The 17,168-nt window shown below is 36.9% G+C and overlaps 1 protein-coding gene across 1 annotated transcript; it reads right to left on the bottom strand.

Annotated features, from left to right (window-relative positions):
* Positions 1–428: 428 nt before the first annotated feature.
* LOC125868698 (TMV resistance protein N-like) lies at positions 429–3,826 on the bottom strand. The gene is made up of 3 exons (XM_049549290.1): positions 3,779–3,826; positions 836–1,958; positions 429–736 (listed from the first exon to the last, which is right to left on the bottom strand). The coding sequence occupies exons 1-3, from the start codon at positions 3,824–3,826 to the stop codon at positions 429–431; spliced, it is 1,479 nt and encodes a 492-aa protein (XP_049405247.1).
* Between the last annotated feature and the right edge of the window lie 13,342 nt (positions 3,827–17,168).

Below are 17,168 nucleotides of genomic sequence, written 5' to 3'. Positions count from 1 at the left end.
GGAAAACAGGAAGGAAGCTAGTGGCTGGAAGTTGCATAGGAGGTATGAAAGAGACTCAAGAAATATAATGTTGGATTTTGCGGCAAAGCATAACATAAAACCACATGTTGAAGTCGTGACAATGGGCTACGTGAACAGCATTGGAACGTCTTCTGAAATCGGATGTGAAATATCGTTTCTTGCTCGACACTGGCAATTCATTGTACAAGAAATGAGAATATTAATAGGGAGGATTTATGTCCAATGGTCTAGCGGTGTTTCTTTGCTTAGATTACATTATTTTCAGAGATGATTGATTAAATGTGTTTCCTGCACTTATTAAAATATAAAAAGAACGTAACATTTTAATTACAGTAGATATCAACGGAGACTACGCTTCATTACCAACAAATTCATGAGGTATTTAATCTACTTGTGAATTTTGATTCTTAGAAGAGGAGCAACTGACCAGTGACCTCCTCATATCTGCTCTTCCTTATTCCAGTGTAAAGCTCAACGTCATCTTTATACAACAAACGAACTCCAAATTCACTTTTTGCTCCAAAATAATTTATTTCTGAATAAAACTGAATGCACCCATAGTCATTTGGTGTTTTTCCATTTGCATCCCATAAGCCACCAAGAGTTACCAACAAAAAATGCATACCATATTTACCAATATATTCTGAATGGCTGGATAGGGCAAATTCCTGGGTCATCGACGACATCCCATCATCACAGAAGGGAATCAAATGAGCTGTGATGTCAAATAAATTGCCCAAGTAACATACAGCAAATCCCAAGAACTTATCCGATACATACCAATTCTAAGGCAAATTGACTGATACACATGAACCCATTCCCTGATGGTGAAACCAACTTGGGATTTTCTGCGGCAGACTCCATAACACTCTTAGTGACAAGGAATCTGAAGCAGAGATGTCATGCTGCAATGATGAGATATTCTGAAACAACGAATTACAGATTGAATCATTGCTCCAATCTGCATTTATTGTATATAATTGTTGTGGAAATTCTGGCAGCTGTGTAAGACTCTTGCAATCTGCTAAGTTCAAGGATCGAAGAGCACCAAGCTGGGCTATGCTTTGAGGCAAATGCTCAAAATTATTTCCACTGAGATTCAACACTTCCAAATTGCAGTAATTGAGATTCAGATTTTTCAATGAGCAGAACCCTTCAGCCATGTTAAGGTTTAGAAATTCGTTAAACCTCCTGCACACTGATAAGTTCAAGTCTTGAAGAGAACCAACTTGGGCTATGGTTCGAGGTAAATCCTCAAAATGATTTCTCTTGCGATTTGAATATTTCAAATTAAAAATGCTTTCCAGATGTAACAATTCATTCAAGTGAAGGAAAACAAAGAACACCCCATCTACGAGACCTCTTCCTGTTTTTTGTTTTGCAAAACTCAATGATTTAAGCTTGTTCAGCCGGATAATGAAAGATGGAGGTTGTGAGATTAGAGTATAGCTGCTGGCATCAAGCTCCTCCAATTTTTCTAAATATCTTATCCCTTTTGAAAGGCTTTCAAACTTAAAGCAACCCGATTGCGTTAGCTTCACCAAGCTTTTAAGCATGTCAATGCTGCTTGGAAGAGGTACAAGGTTTTTCAAAAAACTCAAATCTAGCTCTGTAAGAGGAGGTTCGAGATGAATGATAGATAATGGCTTCATTATTCCGAGGATTTCTGGAAATTTCTCTAAACTAAAGCAGTTGTGTAGATCCAGAGATTCAAGAGATTCCACATTAACAGATGGAAACATCTTAAGTCTTCTACACTCATACAAATTTAACTGGATGAGTTTTCCGCAATACTTCAGGGAATGGTGAACTTCTTCAAGACTCCTACACCCCTCTAGATTCAAATACTCCAAATTTGACATCCCCTCGAAATCTGGTGTTCTCTCTAGGCTTTTGGAGTGACTTAGATCCAGCCTCCGTAGAGACGGCAATTGCAGCTATTCAAAACACAAAATAAATGATGAAAAATGAGTAAAGTAGTAAATGACATTTTTTTTTATTAAAAATAGTCAAAAATACCCTTGAACTATTTGAAAAGGTTTAACACAAGGTTTCTGCCATATCTGCTTATTTGGACACCTACCCATTCTTTTATTGTAATATTTAAATAAAATTTGAAGCTGATACATGACAATGAAAATACATATTAATGGAAAAAGTCATATAGAATGAAAAATAGCAAATATTATGCTATTTTCTGATGATTGATCCAATTGAAAAAATAGCAATCATTTAGCGGAAGTGAAACATGAAAAATAGCAAACATGAGAAACTCGGCTGAAATGGGATCAAAATTTTCTGATGGAATGAATTTATGGTGAATATTTTTGTCTGGATTAGAAGATGGAGTTCGGGTGGTGATAGAGATTTAGGATAAATTTTATAATGCTAATTAGAAATTTTATTTTTCTGAAAAAAATATTAATTAATTTTTTCTTTGCATCGAGTCACGGAGGGTTGAAAAAAGTATGATGAATTGGGAATTTAATTTTATCCAATAAAAATATATCATGTAATAATAATAATGACGATAATAATAATAATAAAAAAAAAAAGGAAAGGGCTGTTAGTTTTAAGGGATTTAAGGGTAAAAATGAGTCAAAAAGGTCGACTAAGGGGTATTTTTAATCCAATAGATGAATGAAGGATATATCTAAACCTTTACAAATAGTCTAAGGGTATTTTTGACCCTTTTCCATTTTTTTTTATTATGACTCAATGTGTGAAATTAGAAATTGTTTGTTTTACAGTATATGGATATTACATGCTCAGAAACTAGTCAAAATCATGTTACTATAAATAAAAGGTAAAATATCTAAAAAGAAGACCTTAACCTTAGCATGTTTTATTTGGTGGACAATTCTTCTTGACTACCTAGACATTAATTGATGAGGAAAAGAGTGTGAATACACCTTTTTAGGCGCGAGTGTAGCTTCCAAGTGGGATATTTTTATTTAGTAGGCGTTTGGCCATGCGATATCATATCACGATATGGTATCGTGAGATGTAATTAGCGTTTGGACATGCGATTTTACGCTGATTTCATCTCATGATTCTATATCATGAGATGTGATTTCATATTCTCCAAAAACCATGATATGAAATTATATAGGAATTCCATATCAGATATTTTAATACTAAAATTGATCAACGAGTTTATATTTTGTTAAAACAACTCCACATTTATATCTACTAACCATTTATTTCATATGTAAATAAAATTTATAATCACATCATTACTTTTTAAAATTTATTATTCTCACCGACATAAAATTTATTATTCTCACCAACATATAGTCACTTTAACTCACATCAACCGATTGTTGAGTAATAAATTTATTTTATGGCCTTAATAAGTGCACATTTATATTTTTTGTGTAAGTTATTAGTATTTAGTTACATATTTCCTATCAATTTTGTTTAAAGAGATAATATTTATTTTATGACTTTGCATTGTCTTGGAAGCACAATTTTTATTACTCTTACAAACATTATTTTTATGAAGTGCATTCTATAATGCTTCCAATTTATTTTGTGTTCACTAAACTAATATTGATGTATTTTTTATTTGATAGGATTGTGTTGGTGCGATTGATGGAACATATATAGAAGGGAAGGTTCCTAAAGCGGTGCAACAAGCATATCGTAATAGCAAAGGAAGAAACATCATAAAATGTCTTATGCGCTTGTGATTTTGATATGCGATTTACCTTTGTTGCTGCTGATTGGGAAGTTGCTGCACGTGATAGTAAAGTACTTGAGAATGCACTTGTTGAACCAACGTCACAATTTCCATTTCCGCCATATGGTAACTTTAAATTACATCCTTAGAATAAATATTATTTATTTACACAAAGCTGTCTCATTTACGTCACATATACTTTTAGTAATTCTTTATAGAATGTTTGTTGTAGATAAATATTATGTTGTTGATGCTGATTTTCGAAACACAAAAGGATTTTAGCTCCATACAAAGGACTACGCTATCATTTGCAAGATTACCGAGGAAGTGAAAGAGAGCCTCAAAATCCCAAAGAACTGATTAATTATAGGCATTCATCTCTGCGCAATGTGATTGAACAGACTTTTGGAGCTTGGAAAAATAGATTTAGAATACTGAAACAAGGCATGAACCATTATGATATTGATACACAAGTGAAAATTGTCATAGCTTGTGCAGTGTTACATAATTATTTGTGAGAATACCAAAGTACTGATGAAATATTTATGGTCTATAAGCATGAAAATATAGTTGTGGATGATATTGACCAACAAATGGCTCAAAGTAACAATGTTGGTTCGTCTTCTTAGTCACATAATCGAGAAATGCAAGTTCAACGTGAGAAAATTGTCCGTACTATGTGGGAGAATTATATTAAAGACTAGTACACTACAATTTATGTTCAATTTTTTTAAATTAAATTAAAGTTAGATGAAACAATTACTTAAGTGGAGAACAAATAGTTTTGTAATAATTTATTATGCGATTTTATAAATTTTTGTTTATTTGATAAGATTGAATAAACAATTGGGGCTATTTTAATAGTTTTAAAACTTATGAGATTTTTATGTTTATGAGAAAATATACAAAACAAAAATTTCATATCGCATGTCCAAACAAAACTTCAATTTCATCTCATGATTTCATATCATGATTCCATATCACGATACCATATCGCATGGTCAAACGGGCCCTTATTCTTTAGCTGTAATGGGTATTTATTTCAATTGTTTTTTTTGGGGGGGGGGGGGCAAATTTGCAAATTTATAGCCATAAAACTTGGCTAGAAAACAATGGCCAAACAGAAAAGTTGTGCCAAAATAATAGATTTACAACAACATATTTCTTTTTGTTTCTTTTTTTAATTAGATGCTATGACTACTTGTTTTGGTAAAAATATTTATATAAAACTCCTTTTGCTTTTTTTAGTAACACAAGTTTTTTTAGCCCAAGTAATGGAGTTTAAGTCTGCATTTAATAAAACGTATCAAGTTTAGAAGAGTATTTAGTATGTTAAATTTATTTAGAAATGATATAAAAAAATTGTTGCCAAAGAGAGAACAACATAGGGTTTCTTCAGGTGGCTCCTACATAGGCAGTAGCTGCGCAGCTCTCATGGCTGCTATGGCCACTGGTCAGCCTCCTTTCGAGGTTGTCCTGCCCGCCCCACCACCCCAAACCACCACATACGCCACCCTTTTCAATTTCAATACTCTAAATCCTAAATAATCTGCCCTAATTAACTCAAAAACAATCGTAAAATCAATCGAAATAATTCATGGAGAACCTACTATCACGTTTTCAATGGAGGAAAGGCAATACTTTATGATCGAAGAGGAATTGCATCAAGCAGTGGTGCTTAAATTATCCCATGGTGCGCCAGATTTGAAGGTATTAAGGTCAATTTTACCGAAACATCTTGGTACCAAGGGCAATTGTTTAATTGGCTTACTTGCTCCAAGACAAATTTTGTTGAGGTTTGATCAATATGAAGACTATGTACTAGCTTTATCTCGCTCAGTTAATTATCTTCTCTACAATGGAGAGGAGCACCAATGTAGAGTTTTTCCATGGTCTATTGGATATAATCCTAAGGAGGAAATGACGTTAGCTGTGGTTTGGATTTCTTTACCAAACTTATCTCAAGATTTGTTTGGAAAGAAGTCTTTGTCGTCTATAGCGTCGACAGTTGGGAAATCAATAGCTATAGATAAAGCTACTCAAATCAAGTCAAGACCTAGCATAGCTAGGGTCAAGGTTATACTTGATCTAATGGAAAAGCTTCCAAATCGTATAAGATTGCAGTTTGTGGATGGAAAATCTGGTAAGTTGATCGAGGTTTTTCAGGAGATTGTGTATGATAATCTACCTTTGTATTGCAATTATTGTAAGCACCAAGGTCATGGTGAAGATAGTTGTCGTTTGATCTCGAAAAGAAATCAAAATAACAAACAAAATGATGATACCATTGAAGTTGTTTTAAAAGGTACTATAGATAGTGAAAAGTATCAAGGTGATGCGAGAGAAATACTAAATGAAAAAAGAAAAATTGTAGATGTCGATCAAAGTAAAGCTACTTCTTTAGATCAAAGTTATTGTCACACCCCGAGGCTACCACCTTGACGTAAGCACGAGACCTAGGATCACGAGTGACCCCAAGCTAACCCTGAACTGGCATATCATAAGCATACAAACATTTACTGAAATAAGAGATATTGTGCGGAAGCTTAAAACATGAGATAAACTAAAATGGTGGGGAAAACCCAATACTAGTATGAATACATAAATACTAAAATCAGAGTCAAAGATACTGAGCTATAACTCAAATTACTAAAGTTGAATCTGTCTATGTCTGATATAAGCCTCTAACTTACTATGGATGTTGGGACATTCCCCCAGCTAACTCTAGCCAAATTGAAACTAAAAGGAAATACTGAATGTAAAAAAATATGTCATTCATCCTCGAAGAATGAGGACTCACCACTGATACTGCTGAATAGGGATCGGGAACCGATCTACACGTGACCTGAATGCTGAGGACCTGAACCTACATCACGAAAAGATGTAGCGCAGAGTATGCATTAGTACTTGAAAGGTAATGAGCATGCAAGATAGGATAAAGTTGAACAACATATAACTGAACAAAACATACTGAGCAATGATATAATCTAAACATGATAAAGATGGTGAGATCTACTGAAAATGAACTAAACTGAATGCAATGACCAAGTACATGACATGGTGAAATTGAATACTGATATATAACTGAATAACCTAGTCAAATGCACTAAAGTCTGATTGTGGGAGCTACTAGTAACCGACATAACCACCACGTAAGCTAATCGTGGTGTCTGATGTATACACCCCATCGAACGGACGATATACCTTGCTAGGGGTATAAAGGCATGACTGACATGATCACTAAAACTGATGCCCACATAAGGGACTTAACATATGGGGTCACATGGTTCTGGGACTATGAGGGTACACTGAAACCCTAGTCCACTCAGTGCTAAGCCTACTCCCAACTAAATATGTATATGATACATTATGACTGAAATACAGAATAGGTCAAAATACTGACTTGCAAATCTGAGAATGTAACAATTATATACTGATAATTTAACATTCAAAAATTGAAGCATGTATATCTGTTTAACTTGCCTAGCATGTGTAATTCATCAACTAAGAGAATCTACATGACTACGGTTCTGAGTTTCATGTAAAGAACTAAGCAATAATTCCACGAAAACATGATAATCTGATTAGGAATACTCTAACAGCTAAATCATAACCAATATTTAAGGTTTTAGAAACCCTAGGTCTAAGAAAGATATAGGAATCAAGAATCTGACTGAATTCTAGGGACCTAGTGGATGAAAGAAATCCACCAGAAAAATCCCACATACATAGTGATGAATTTCATGGAGAAATCTTTTGATTTTGGGGCTGGAACTGAAGAAAACCTGTTGCGTTCTTGGAGAGGGCTTGGTTGACTAATTTTCTCCTTTTGTGCTAATTTTCGATTGATTTTTGAGAATAAATGATCAAGGTAGGATCTGATTAAGTTACTAGGCTTAAACTGACCAAAATGGTGTAGTTTAGGGGTTAAACGATGTAGTTTAGGTGACCAATGCATGGGGAAAAGACCAAATGACCCCTGACTTAAAAACTGTCGAGGCCATTGACGGTCCTGACCGATAGTCCGTGGATAAACCGACGGGCCGTCCTGTCAGTCCGTCATTTGGATTCAGAGGCTGGGACTGAGGGTCACGATCCACGGACCTGGACCACGGCCTGGGTCATGCCTTGTCTGAATTTTCTGAGGTTCTGGGGAGGGAGTTGCAGGTGGGCAACCACAGACCCCACCTACGGTCCATGGGTCAACCTACGGTCCGTAGGTCCCCCCCCCCCCNCCCCCCCCACTATTGGTGGCACCTGCGACTTCTGAAAATCTACATTTTTACCTTTTTCAAAATTGGGGTGTTACATTATCTCCCCCTTGGGAACATTCGTCCTCGAATGAAGTCTAAACTAGCTGAATGTGAAGGAAAAGAGCTGCAATTCCTACCACTAAGTACTGGAAACTAAAATCTGACTAAACTAAGTTCCAAGAACATGCAAATACGCTGAAAATGCAGGAACAACTAAAGGAACATGATACCAAGACTGAATTTATGCAAGAGTAACTGAAAGACTGGAGAGGAACTATTACCTCAAGCTGGAATGTAATCGGAAGGGAACAGATGAGGATACTTGACCTTTATGGCTGCTTCTGCTTCCTAAGTAGCTCCATCTACTGACCGACTCCTCCACAAAACCTTATTTGAAGAGACTTCTTTGTTTCTCAACCTTCGAACCTGACGATCAAGAATTTCAATGGGCACCTCTTCATATGTGAGACTATCCTTACCAGCCACACTCTCTAATGGTACTATGGATGTTGGATCACCCACGCACTTCTTCAACAAGGAAATGTAAAAGAATGGATGGACTGCTACTAGTTCTGCTTGCAATTCTAACTCATAAGCCACTTTACCAACCCTTTTCAAAATCTTGTAAGGGCCTACATATCTAGGACTGAGCTTCCCTTTCTTGCCAAATCTCATCACCCCCTTCATAGGTGATACTTTCAGAAAAAAATCCAATCATCGATTTGGAACTCCAAGTCCCTTCTCCTTACATCTGCATAGGACTTCTAGCAACTTTGGGCTATCATAAGTCTATCTCTGATGAGCTGAACTTTTTCCATAGCTTCATGAACCGAATCTGGCCCAATCAATGTTGTTTCACCTACTTCAAACCAACCAACTGGAGATCTACATATACCCCCATACAATGCTTCATAATGGGACATTTGAATACTGGAATGGTAGCTATTATTGTAGGCAAACTCTATGAGAGGTAGGTGATCATCCCAACTTCCCTTGAAATCGATCACGCAAGCTCTCAACATGTCCTCTAAAGTCTAAATGGTACGCTCTGCCTGACCATCCATTTGTGGATGAAATGTTGTGTTGATATTTACCTGAGTACCAAGACCTTTCTAAAATAACTTGCAGAAATGAGAGGTAAATTGAGGGCCTCTATCTTAGATAATAGACAAAGGAACCCCATGCAATCTGACTATCTCATTAATGTAGAGTTTAGTGTAGTCCTCCACTGAATCTGTAGTCTTGACAACCAAGAAATGAACGGACTTAGTAACTTTGTCAACTATTACCCAAATGGAATCATGTTGTTTGTGAGTACGAGGTAAACCCGTAATGAAATCCATGTTTATCACTTCCTACTTTCATGTAGGAATGTAAATCTCTTGAGTCATACCTCCTGGTTTCTGATGTTATACCTTCACCTGTTAACAATTTGGGCACTTAGCCACAAAATCTGCTATATCCCTCTTCATACCATTCCACCAAAAGACTTCCCACAGATCACAGTACATCTTGGTGGCACCTAAATAAATAGAATACATGGATTTATGGGCTTCTATAAGGATCTGCTTTCTCAACTCACCCACCTTAGGAACACATAAATGACCCTGGCAGCAAAGCACACCATCTCCCCCTTAGGAGAAAACCTCAACTTTCTCTTGATGAACTGTACCCTTCAATTGAAGCAATATAGGATCACTGTCCTTTTTTCCTTAACCTCCGTAACCAATGAAGATTCTGACCCATTTTGAACTATCACACCATCATCTGATATGTTCATAAGGCAAACTCCTAAGCGAGCAAGCCGGTGAACATCTTTTGCTAATTCCTTCCTCTCTTCCTCAGCATGTGCTACACTACCTATAGATAGTCTGCTAAGAGCATCAGTTACTACATTGGCCTTACCATGATGGTAAAGCACATCCATGTCATAGTCCTTAAGGAATTCAAGCCATATCTTCTGGAGAAAATTTAACTCTTTTTGGGTGAACACATATTGAAGGCTCTTATGTTCTGTGAACACATCTATGTGAACACCATACAAGTAATGTCTCCAAACCTTTAAGGCAAATACTACGGCTGCAAGCTCAAGGTTATGAGTCGGATAGTTCTTCTCATGTACCTTAAGTTGTCTAGAAGCATAAGCTATAACCTTACCTCGTTGCATCAACACACAACCCAGGTCGACTCTGGATGCATCACGACAGATCACATAGCCGTTTGAACCCTCTGGTAGAGTCAAAACAAGAGTTGTAGTCAACCTAGTTTTCAATTTTGAGAAGCTCTTATCACACTCATCTGACCATTGAAACTTAACCTTTCTCTGAGTAAAATTAGTCAATGGATAAGCTATGGATGAAAATCCTTCCACCGGCTGTAACGACCCGAGAGCACCCCCTAATTGTTATCGGCGTATTCGACCTCTCGGAGGTCTTATACAAGCCCTTAACATTTGTCATAGCATTTATCATAGAAAAATAGCGAAAAATTTAAAACTTTTTCATAATATAACACCAGACATAAAAGTCACATCATTAAACCTTTAATACAAAAATTGGAGTACTACGTCTCAAGGTAGCCATCTTAAAACATGACTACAACACAAGAGAGACACAACCCTTACAATACAAAAGAAATTACTATCTAGTACATAGAACTTAAGGAAACTCTTTAACATAAAGGTCCTTGAATCTTTAAGGACACACCCGAACTTGGGAATAGTAAGTCAAGCTCATCATTTCTAGGAAAGACCCTTTAGTCACTATCACCTACACTTTGGTGTAAAAAGATGAAGAAGAATGGTGTTAGTACAAGAATGAACTAAGTATGATAATCATGCAAAACATGTTCTTAAAAGGACATTTAGTTGGAAACTATGCATCATGCCTTTTTAGAGAAACTTCATGAACATTTAGTACAAAAGGCACAATATAAACCACGTACATCATCATACACACAAAAACCATTCATAATAGCACGTAGGGCCACTTATAACATTTTAGGCACATTCAATGCATACAATACATTACCTTCCTCTTTATCTTAACTCCTTTCCTCAAGCAACCCTTAGGGAATACTTGGTGCAATGTATTGCCTTAAGGTTACCAAAGGTTAACTTACATATAGCCTTCATCAATCCAACCACATATATTCATAGAGTCATAAGCACATCATAATACATAGTCTTCACATAGGAACCATCACCTAAGACAACCCCCAAGTCATACTAGTGCAATGTGCAAGTAGCATCCCCTAAGACAACCCCCAAGTCAATGCATACAATACATTACCTTCCTCTTTATCTTAACTCCTTTCCTCAAGCAACCCTTAGGGAATACTTGGTGCAATGTATTGCCTTAAGGTTACCAAAGGTTAACTTACATATAGCCTTCATCAATCCAACCACATATATTCATAGAGTCATAAGCACATCATAATACATAGTCTTCACATAGGAACCATCACCTAAGACAACCCCCAAGTCATACTAGTGCAATGTGCAAGTAGCATCCCCTAAGACAACCCCCAAGTCAATGCATACAATACATTACCTTCCTCTTTATCTTAACTCCTTTCCTCAAGCAACCCTTAGGGAATACTTGGTGCAATGTATTGCCTTAAGGTTACCAAAGGTTAACTTACATATAGCCTTCATCAATCCAACCACATATATTCATAGAGTCATAAGCACATCATAATACATAGTCTTCACATAGGAACCATCACCTAAGACAACCCCCAAGTCATACTAGTGCAATGTGCAAGTAGCATCCCCTAAGACAACCCCCAAGTCAATGCATACAATACATTACCTTCCTCTTTATCTTAACTCCTTTCCTCAAGCAACCCTTAGGGAATACTTGGTGCAATGTATTGCCTTAAGGTTACCAAAGGTTAACTTACATATAGCCTTCATCAATCCAACCACATATATTCATAGAGTCATAAGCACATCATAAGACATAGTCTTCACATAGGAACCATCACCTAAGACAACCCCCAAGTCATACTAGTGCAATGTGCAAGTAGCATCCCATAATACTACTCACACCAAGTGTTCCTAGGAAGACACCATAGACTAGACACATCGTCTTCAACAAGTCATAACATCTTCATTTAACATTAGCCATAAAACCAACATATTTTATAACATCATATAAGGACTCATTCCTTTAGTACATCATTAGTCATAACCCATTTAGTTCATATCATAGGTAAACCACCCTCACAACCCCTTCCCAAGCTCACTTGTGCAATGTACACATGGAGTTCCCACATATACTAAGCAAACCCATTAAGAAGTCATAAGTGTAATTCACATGCATAATCATACTTCATGTCTCGACATAAGTAAAATCAACCTTAACATGTTTTCATATTAACATACATAGACCATAGTCTTCATTACATAAAGAGCCTAATCATAACCTCCCTTAGAGTCCACTTGTGCAATGCATAAGTAGGGTCCATACTCCTACCTATACAAAGTAACTCTTCAAGAAATAATGACTAGAGTTCATATTCTTATCTTAGTTCATTTCTTAACTTTCGAGAGACATTGCCATAACCGACATAGATCATGTGAGCTACATGAAATCCAGTGTTCTACTCCCACACCGAAAAGAGAGGGTACTACTTGCAAAAGTAGGACCTACATACATAATAACTATCTAGTGGATCCACTAAGCTAATACCGACGGGGGCACGCAGTTATGGAACAAGGAGATTGCTACTAGAAAACCTTGACTTACTAAGCGTGGAGGTTTTTATCTCATTAGACAACATCTATGTTGGGAACCCGGACTTGCTAAACGTGAAGGTTCTCTTGTGGGAAGCCGGACTAGCTAAACGTGAAGCCCCCACTCTCATTTTTCATGTTCACTCGGTGCTGAGCTCCAACTCCCTTTTTAAACATCTTTAAGCCTTTATTTAACATTAGTTCATAAAATAGGCTTTAGGGACTTAATCCCTCATATCATATAGCTCAAAGGTTTCTAAGATGAGAATGAACTTTCATCATAGAACCTACATTATGTGAGAATGACCTTTCACATAATCATACCATATTCATAATATAGTCTAGTTTAAAATACAATTGAGGAACCCTTTCAAGAGATTCACTTTCACTAGATTATCATAAACCTTACTCATTCATTCATGTGTGTGTACATATGTGAGAAAGCCTTTCACATAAACACCTTTATACAACACATATTCATACCTTGCTAATCGTACACTTTGCATGCATAATAAGATGTAAGGGTGCATATAAGAGTTCACCTTTCAATAGACACCATAACATATCATATTCATAGCTATACATATAGAGTGTGTGTGCACATATTGGTCCTCATAGTGACATATTAGCAAAAACATTGATATTGAGTGTTCTTCCCTTAAAGGGATCACAACACATTCACAATGTCCCGAATTCATGAGCAATTCACATATAAAGCCCTTAGGGATTCTAGACCACACACCCACACTTCATCATAGGAGACAAGGACATAGTCAACATTGAATAGGTATTCCTAACATGTATATGATCAAACATTCATATAGGGGTCATATAGGTAGGGGTCATTCCACAATAGTACCTAACATAATCAATCATGTAGACCACACCTTATCCCTAACATTATCATTCATATTATACTCCTCATCATCAACACACTGTAAACATCATGCTAGCATTGAGGATTTCATACATAACTTCATAAACATATGTATTATAGTCATCAATTCACTTCACATTTATTGCCTTCAAGGACATGATCTCAACATGCATAGATAGACAAGAAGTGAACACCTCCACCATAAGTGGATCAAACCACACAACATCAATTCTCATACTATAGACTAGAAGGTAGGTCAACTTACCAATTATCCAAGCCATGATCACCATGGATCAATCCTCAACAATTCATATTCAATTGACATAGCTAGCAATAGGAATCAATAATGTAATTCAATATCATAAACATAGTCTAAGTAAAATTCCATAAACAAAGGGATCAACCCGTAACTTTTCCCATAAGGCCATAATCCTCAACTCATCAATATTCCAACAATTCAACATGAATAAGTATAGATAATCATAAGAAACATCAATACAATCTAATCTAATCATAATTTCACCAATAGAGATCATATTCACAAAGACCCACATCATAGGCCAATTTTCGAGAATTTTGGGACATGGGTTCTTCAAGAATTCCTTTGAAAATTGTTTTAAAAACATTAATTCCACATTAATTCATCAATAGAATAATTTAGAAAATTGTTTGACAAGGAACCCATGTTTAGATTGAAAATTGGGATTTTGGTCTTTGAATCACTTTTGAAAATCTTTGATAGAACTACTTGAATGAGAGGTTATTCAAGAATCAAGAGTCACCATACCTTAATTATTGAAGGCCCATGAAATTGTAGAAGAAATCAGTTGAAAACCCATCTTCTAGCTTGAGCTTCATCAAGGTCTTCAATGGAGTTTTTGAGAGAATCTATTTTGAGAGGGAAGGGTCAATTTGAAGAATGGGGTCTAATTTTAGGTTTTGGGGTTTTAACCAACTTAAAATACCCTAAAATAGGTAGAATAACCGTTTATAATAATTCCCCAAAGTACCCAAACTACCCCTGACTTAGTTGGACCTTTTAAACAAGTCAAATTTGAGTTTTATTTTTGCAGATTTCATCGGGAAACAAGTTCGCGATGCGGAGGTATTCCCACAAGTTTTCTAGAAATTAAATTCGAGACAGTAGAGTCTGCGACATGTCCACGATGCGGACCAAGCTTTTGGCCCTGGGTGAAGATAGTCCGCGACGCGGACATGCTTCCTCCAAGCACAACTTCAAGCTGCCTTGGCAGCTTGCTTGGCCAAGGATGGGGTCCTCCCCGGGGACCCTTAGGGTGTCCCCCGGGGCATCGTATCCAAACGTTTTGACCCTAAAAACATTTATTAAGACACTAGGGTCACCTCCACTGACTTTAGACTCCAAACAACATACTAGAAAACACCAACACGTAAAAGAGTAGTTTCGGAACGTCTTGGTCGTCCCTTGACGTTTGACTTACAAACTCTTTAAAACTGACTGAAAAGGCTATTATTCATTATTTTAACAAGTTATTAATGCATTAAACCCATGTGAGGCTCTACTTTATCCTACTTTATTTTAAGGGTTTTTACACCGGCCTTCTGTAATAACTAACTAAATCAAAGAAACTTCTGATACCTGTAAGAGAGGTGGGTCTGGGCCATTGGTTCATTGCCTCTATTTTTTTAATAATCCACTCGAATCCTTTCGCTAGACACTATATGACCAAGGAAAACAACTGATTGTAACCAAAACTCGCATTTGCTGATCTTAGCGAATTACTGGCGATCTTTGAAAGTTTGGAGAACCACCCTCAAATGAGTCACACGTTCTTCCTCATTCTTAGAGTAAATGAGGATATCATCAATAAAGACGATAACGAACAAGTCCAAATACTACTTGAACACCATATTCATTAAATCCATGAAAGCTGCAAGAGCATTGGTTAGTCTAAATAGCATAACTACAAATTCATAATGACCATACCGAGTTCTGAAGGTTGTTATCGAGATGTCACTATCTCTGACTCTGAGCTGATGATAATTGGATCTGAGGTCTATTTTTGAAAAATGACTTTCACCCTGAAGTTGGTCGAACAAGTCATCAATCCTGGGGTTAGGGTACTTATTCTTGATTGTAACTCTGTTCAACTACCGATAGTCAATGCACATCATGTGAGTGCCATCTTTCTTTTTCACGAACAACACTGGAGCACCCCATGGGGAAATACTAAATCTGATAAAGCCCTTATCTAAAAGGTCTTTCAACTTCTCTTTCAATTCCTTAAGCTCTGTTGGAGCCAATCTATAAGGTGGAATAGAAATAGGCTGGATATTTGGAAGGAGATCAATTCTGAAGCCAATTTCCCTTCTGGGAGAAACTCCGTGAAGATCTTTTGGAAACAGTTTGGGAAACTCACTTAATACTGGGACTGACTCAAGAGCTGGGGTTTCGGAGCTTAAATTCTTAACCTGAACTAGGTGATAGAGATACCCTTTAAAGATCAACTTTCTGGCCTTAAGGTAAGAAATGAATCGACCCATAGGCACTAAGCTACTACCCTTCCATTCTAAGACTGGTTCGCTTGGAAACTGAAAACGAACGATCCTAGTTCTACAATCAACTGAGGCATAACATGAATGTAAAAACTCCATGCCTAGAATGATATCAAAGTCTACCATTTCTAACTCTACAAGATCTGCTGAGATGAATTTCTGAGAGACTGTGATAAGGCAATTTATGTATACCCGTCTAGTTATAACTGGGTCACCAACTGGATTAGAGATTGAGAAGGATTCTGAGAGAGTTTATGGACTAACACTGAAATTCACTACTATATATGGAGTTACAAAGGAAAGAGTAGCCCCTAGATCTAACAAAGCATAAACATCTAAATGAAAGACTCGTAACATACCAGTAACCACATCAGGAGAATCTTCCTGATCCTAGCGAGCCTGGAGAGCATATAACCTGCTCTGGCGCTGACCATCACCTATACCAGATGAGGCACCTTGCTGAGTTAGGCAACCTGCTGGTGCTGCTGGAGCTATAGACTAAGCCCTACTATTGTTACCTCATTGTCCCTACTTAGAAAAAGGGCAATCTCTCAATCTGTGACCAATTTGACCACAACCAAAACATCATTCCTTGCCTGCAAAACACTCGCCCGAATGGTTCTTACCACACTTTGGCCAAGTCGGGTCGGTCCTGTTACCTGAACACTCCCCTGAGACTTAGAGCTTGATGCCATAATTTTTTGATCCTATCGAAACCTGGGGGATGGAGCACTAGCTGATGAAGGTGCTAGAGCTGAATACTTCTGCTTATCTCCCTCAACCTTCTAAGCATGAGTCATGATCCTAGAGATATTCATATCCTCTAATAACATTTCTGCACTCTGTCTTCACCAAGTCAGATACCCCAAATAGGAACTTACTCATTTGTGCCCTGTGATCAGCAACCATATGTGGACCATACCTAGAGAGTTGGGTAAACTTAAGTCCGTACTCTTGGAATGGCATGGAACTTTGTCTCAAATTCATAAATTTCTGCGCCTTAGCCTCCCTCAACTCTCTTGGGAAGAACATATACAGAAAAGCTCTAGTAAAACACTCCCA

Source organism: Solanum stenotomum, chromosome 6 (genome assembly GCF_019186545.1).
Source record: "Solanum stenotomum isolate F172 chromosome 6, ASM1918654v1, whole genome shotgun sequence".
NCBI classification, from domain to species: Eukaryota; Viridiplantae; Streptophyta; class Magnoliopsida; order Solanales; family Solanaceae; genus Solanum; species Solanum stenotomum.
This window is presented reverse-complemented; position numbering and strand designations above follow the sequence as displayed.

What these genes read in the sequence shown, in the direction of transcription:
- LOC125868698 (XM_049549290.1), bottom strand. Translation starts at nt 3,826, where the DNA reads ATGGCGGAAATGGAAATTGTGACGTTGGTTCAACAAGTGCATTCTCAA. An exon ending in TTCAACAAGTGCATTCTCAA is followed by an intron (nt 1,959 to 3,778) that starts GTACTTTACTAT and finishes TGTTTTGAATAG; the next exon opens with CTGCAATTGCCGTCTCTACG. An exon ending in GTTTCACCATCAGGGAATGG is followed by an intron (nt 737 to 835) that starts GTTCATGTGTAT and finishes TTGACATCACAG; the next exon opens with CTCATTTGATTCCCTTCTGT.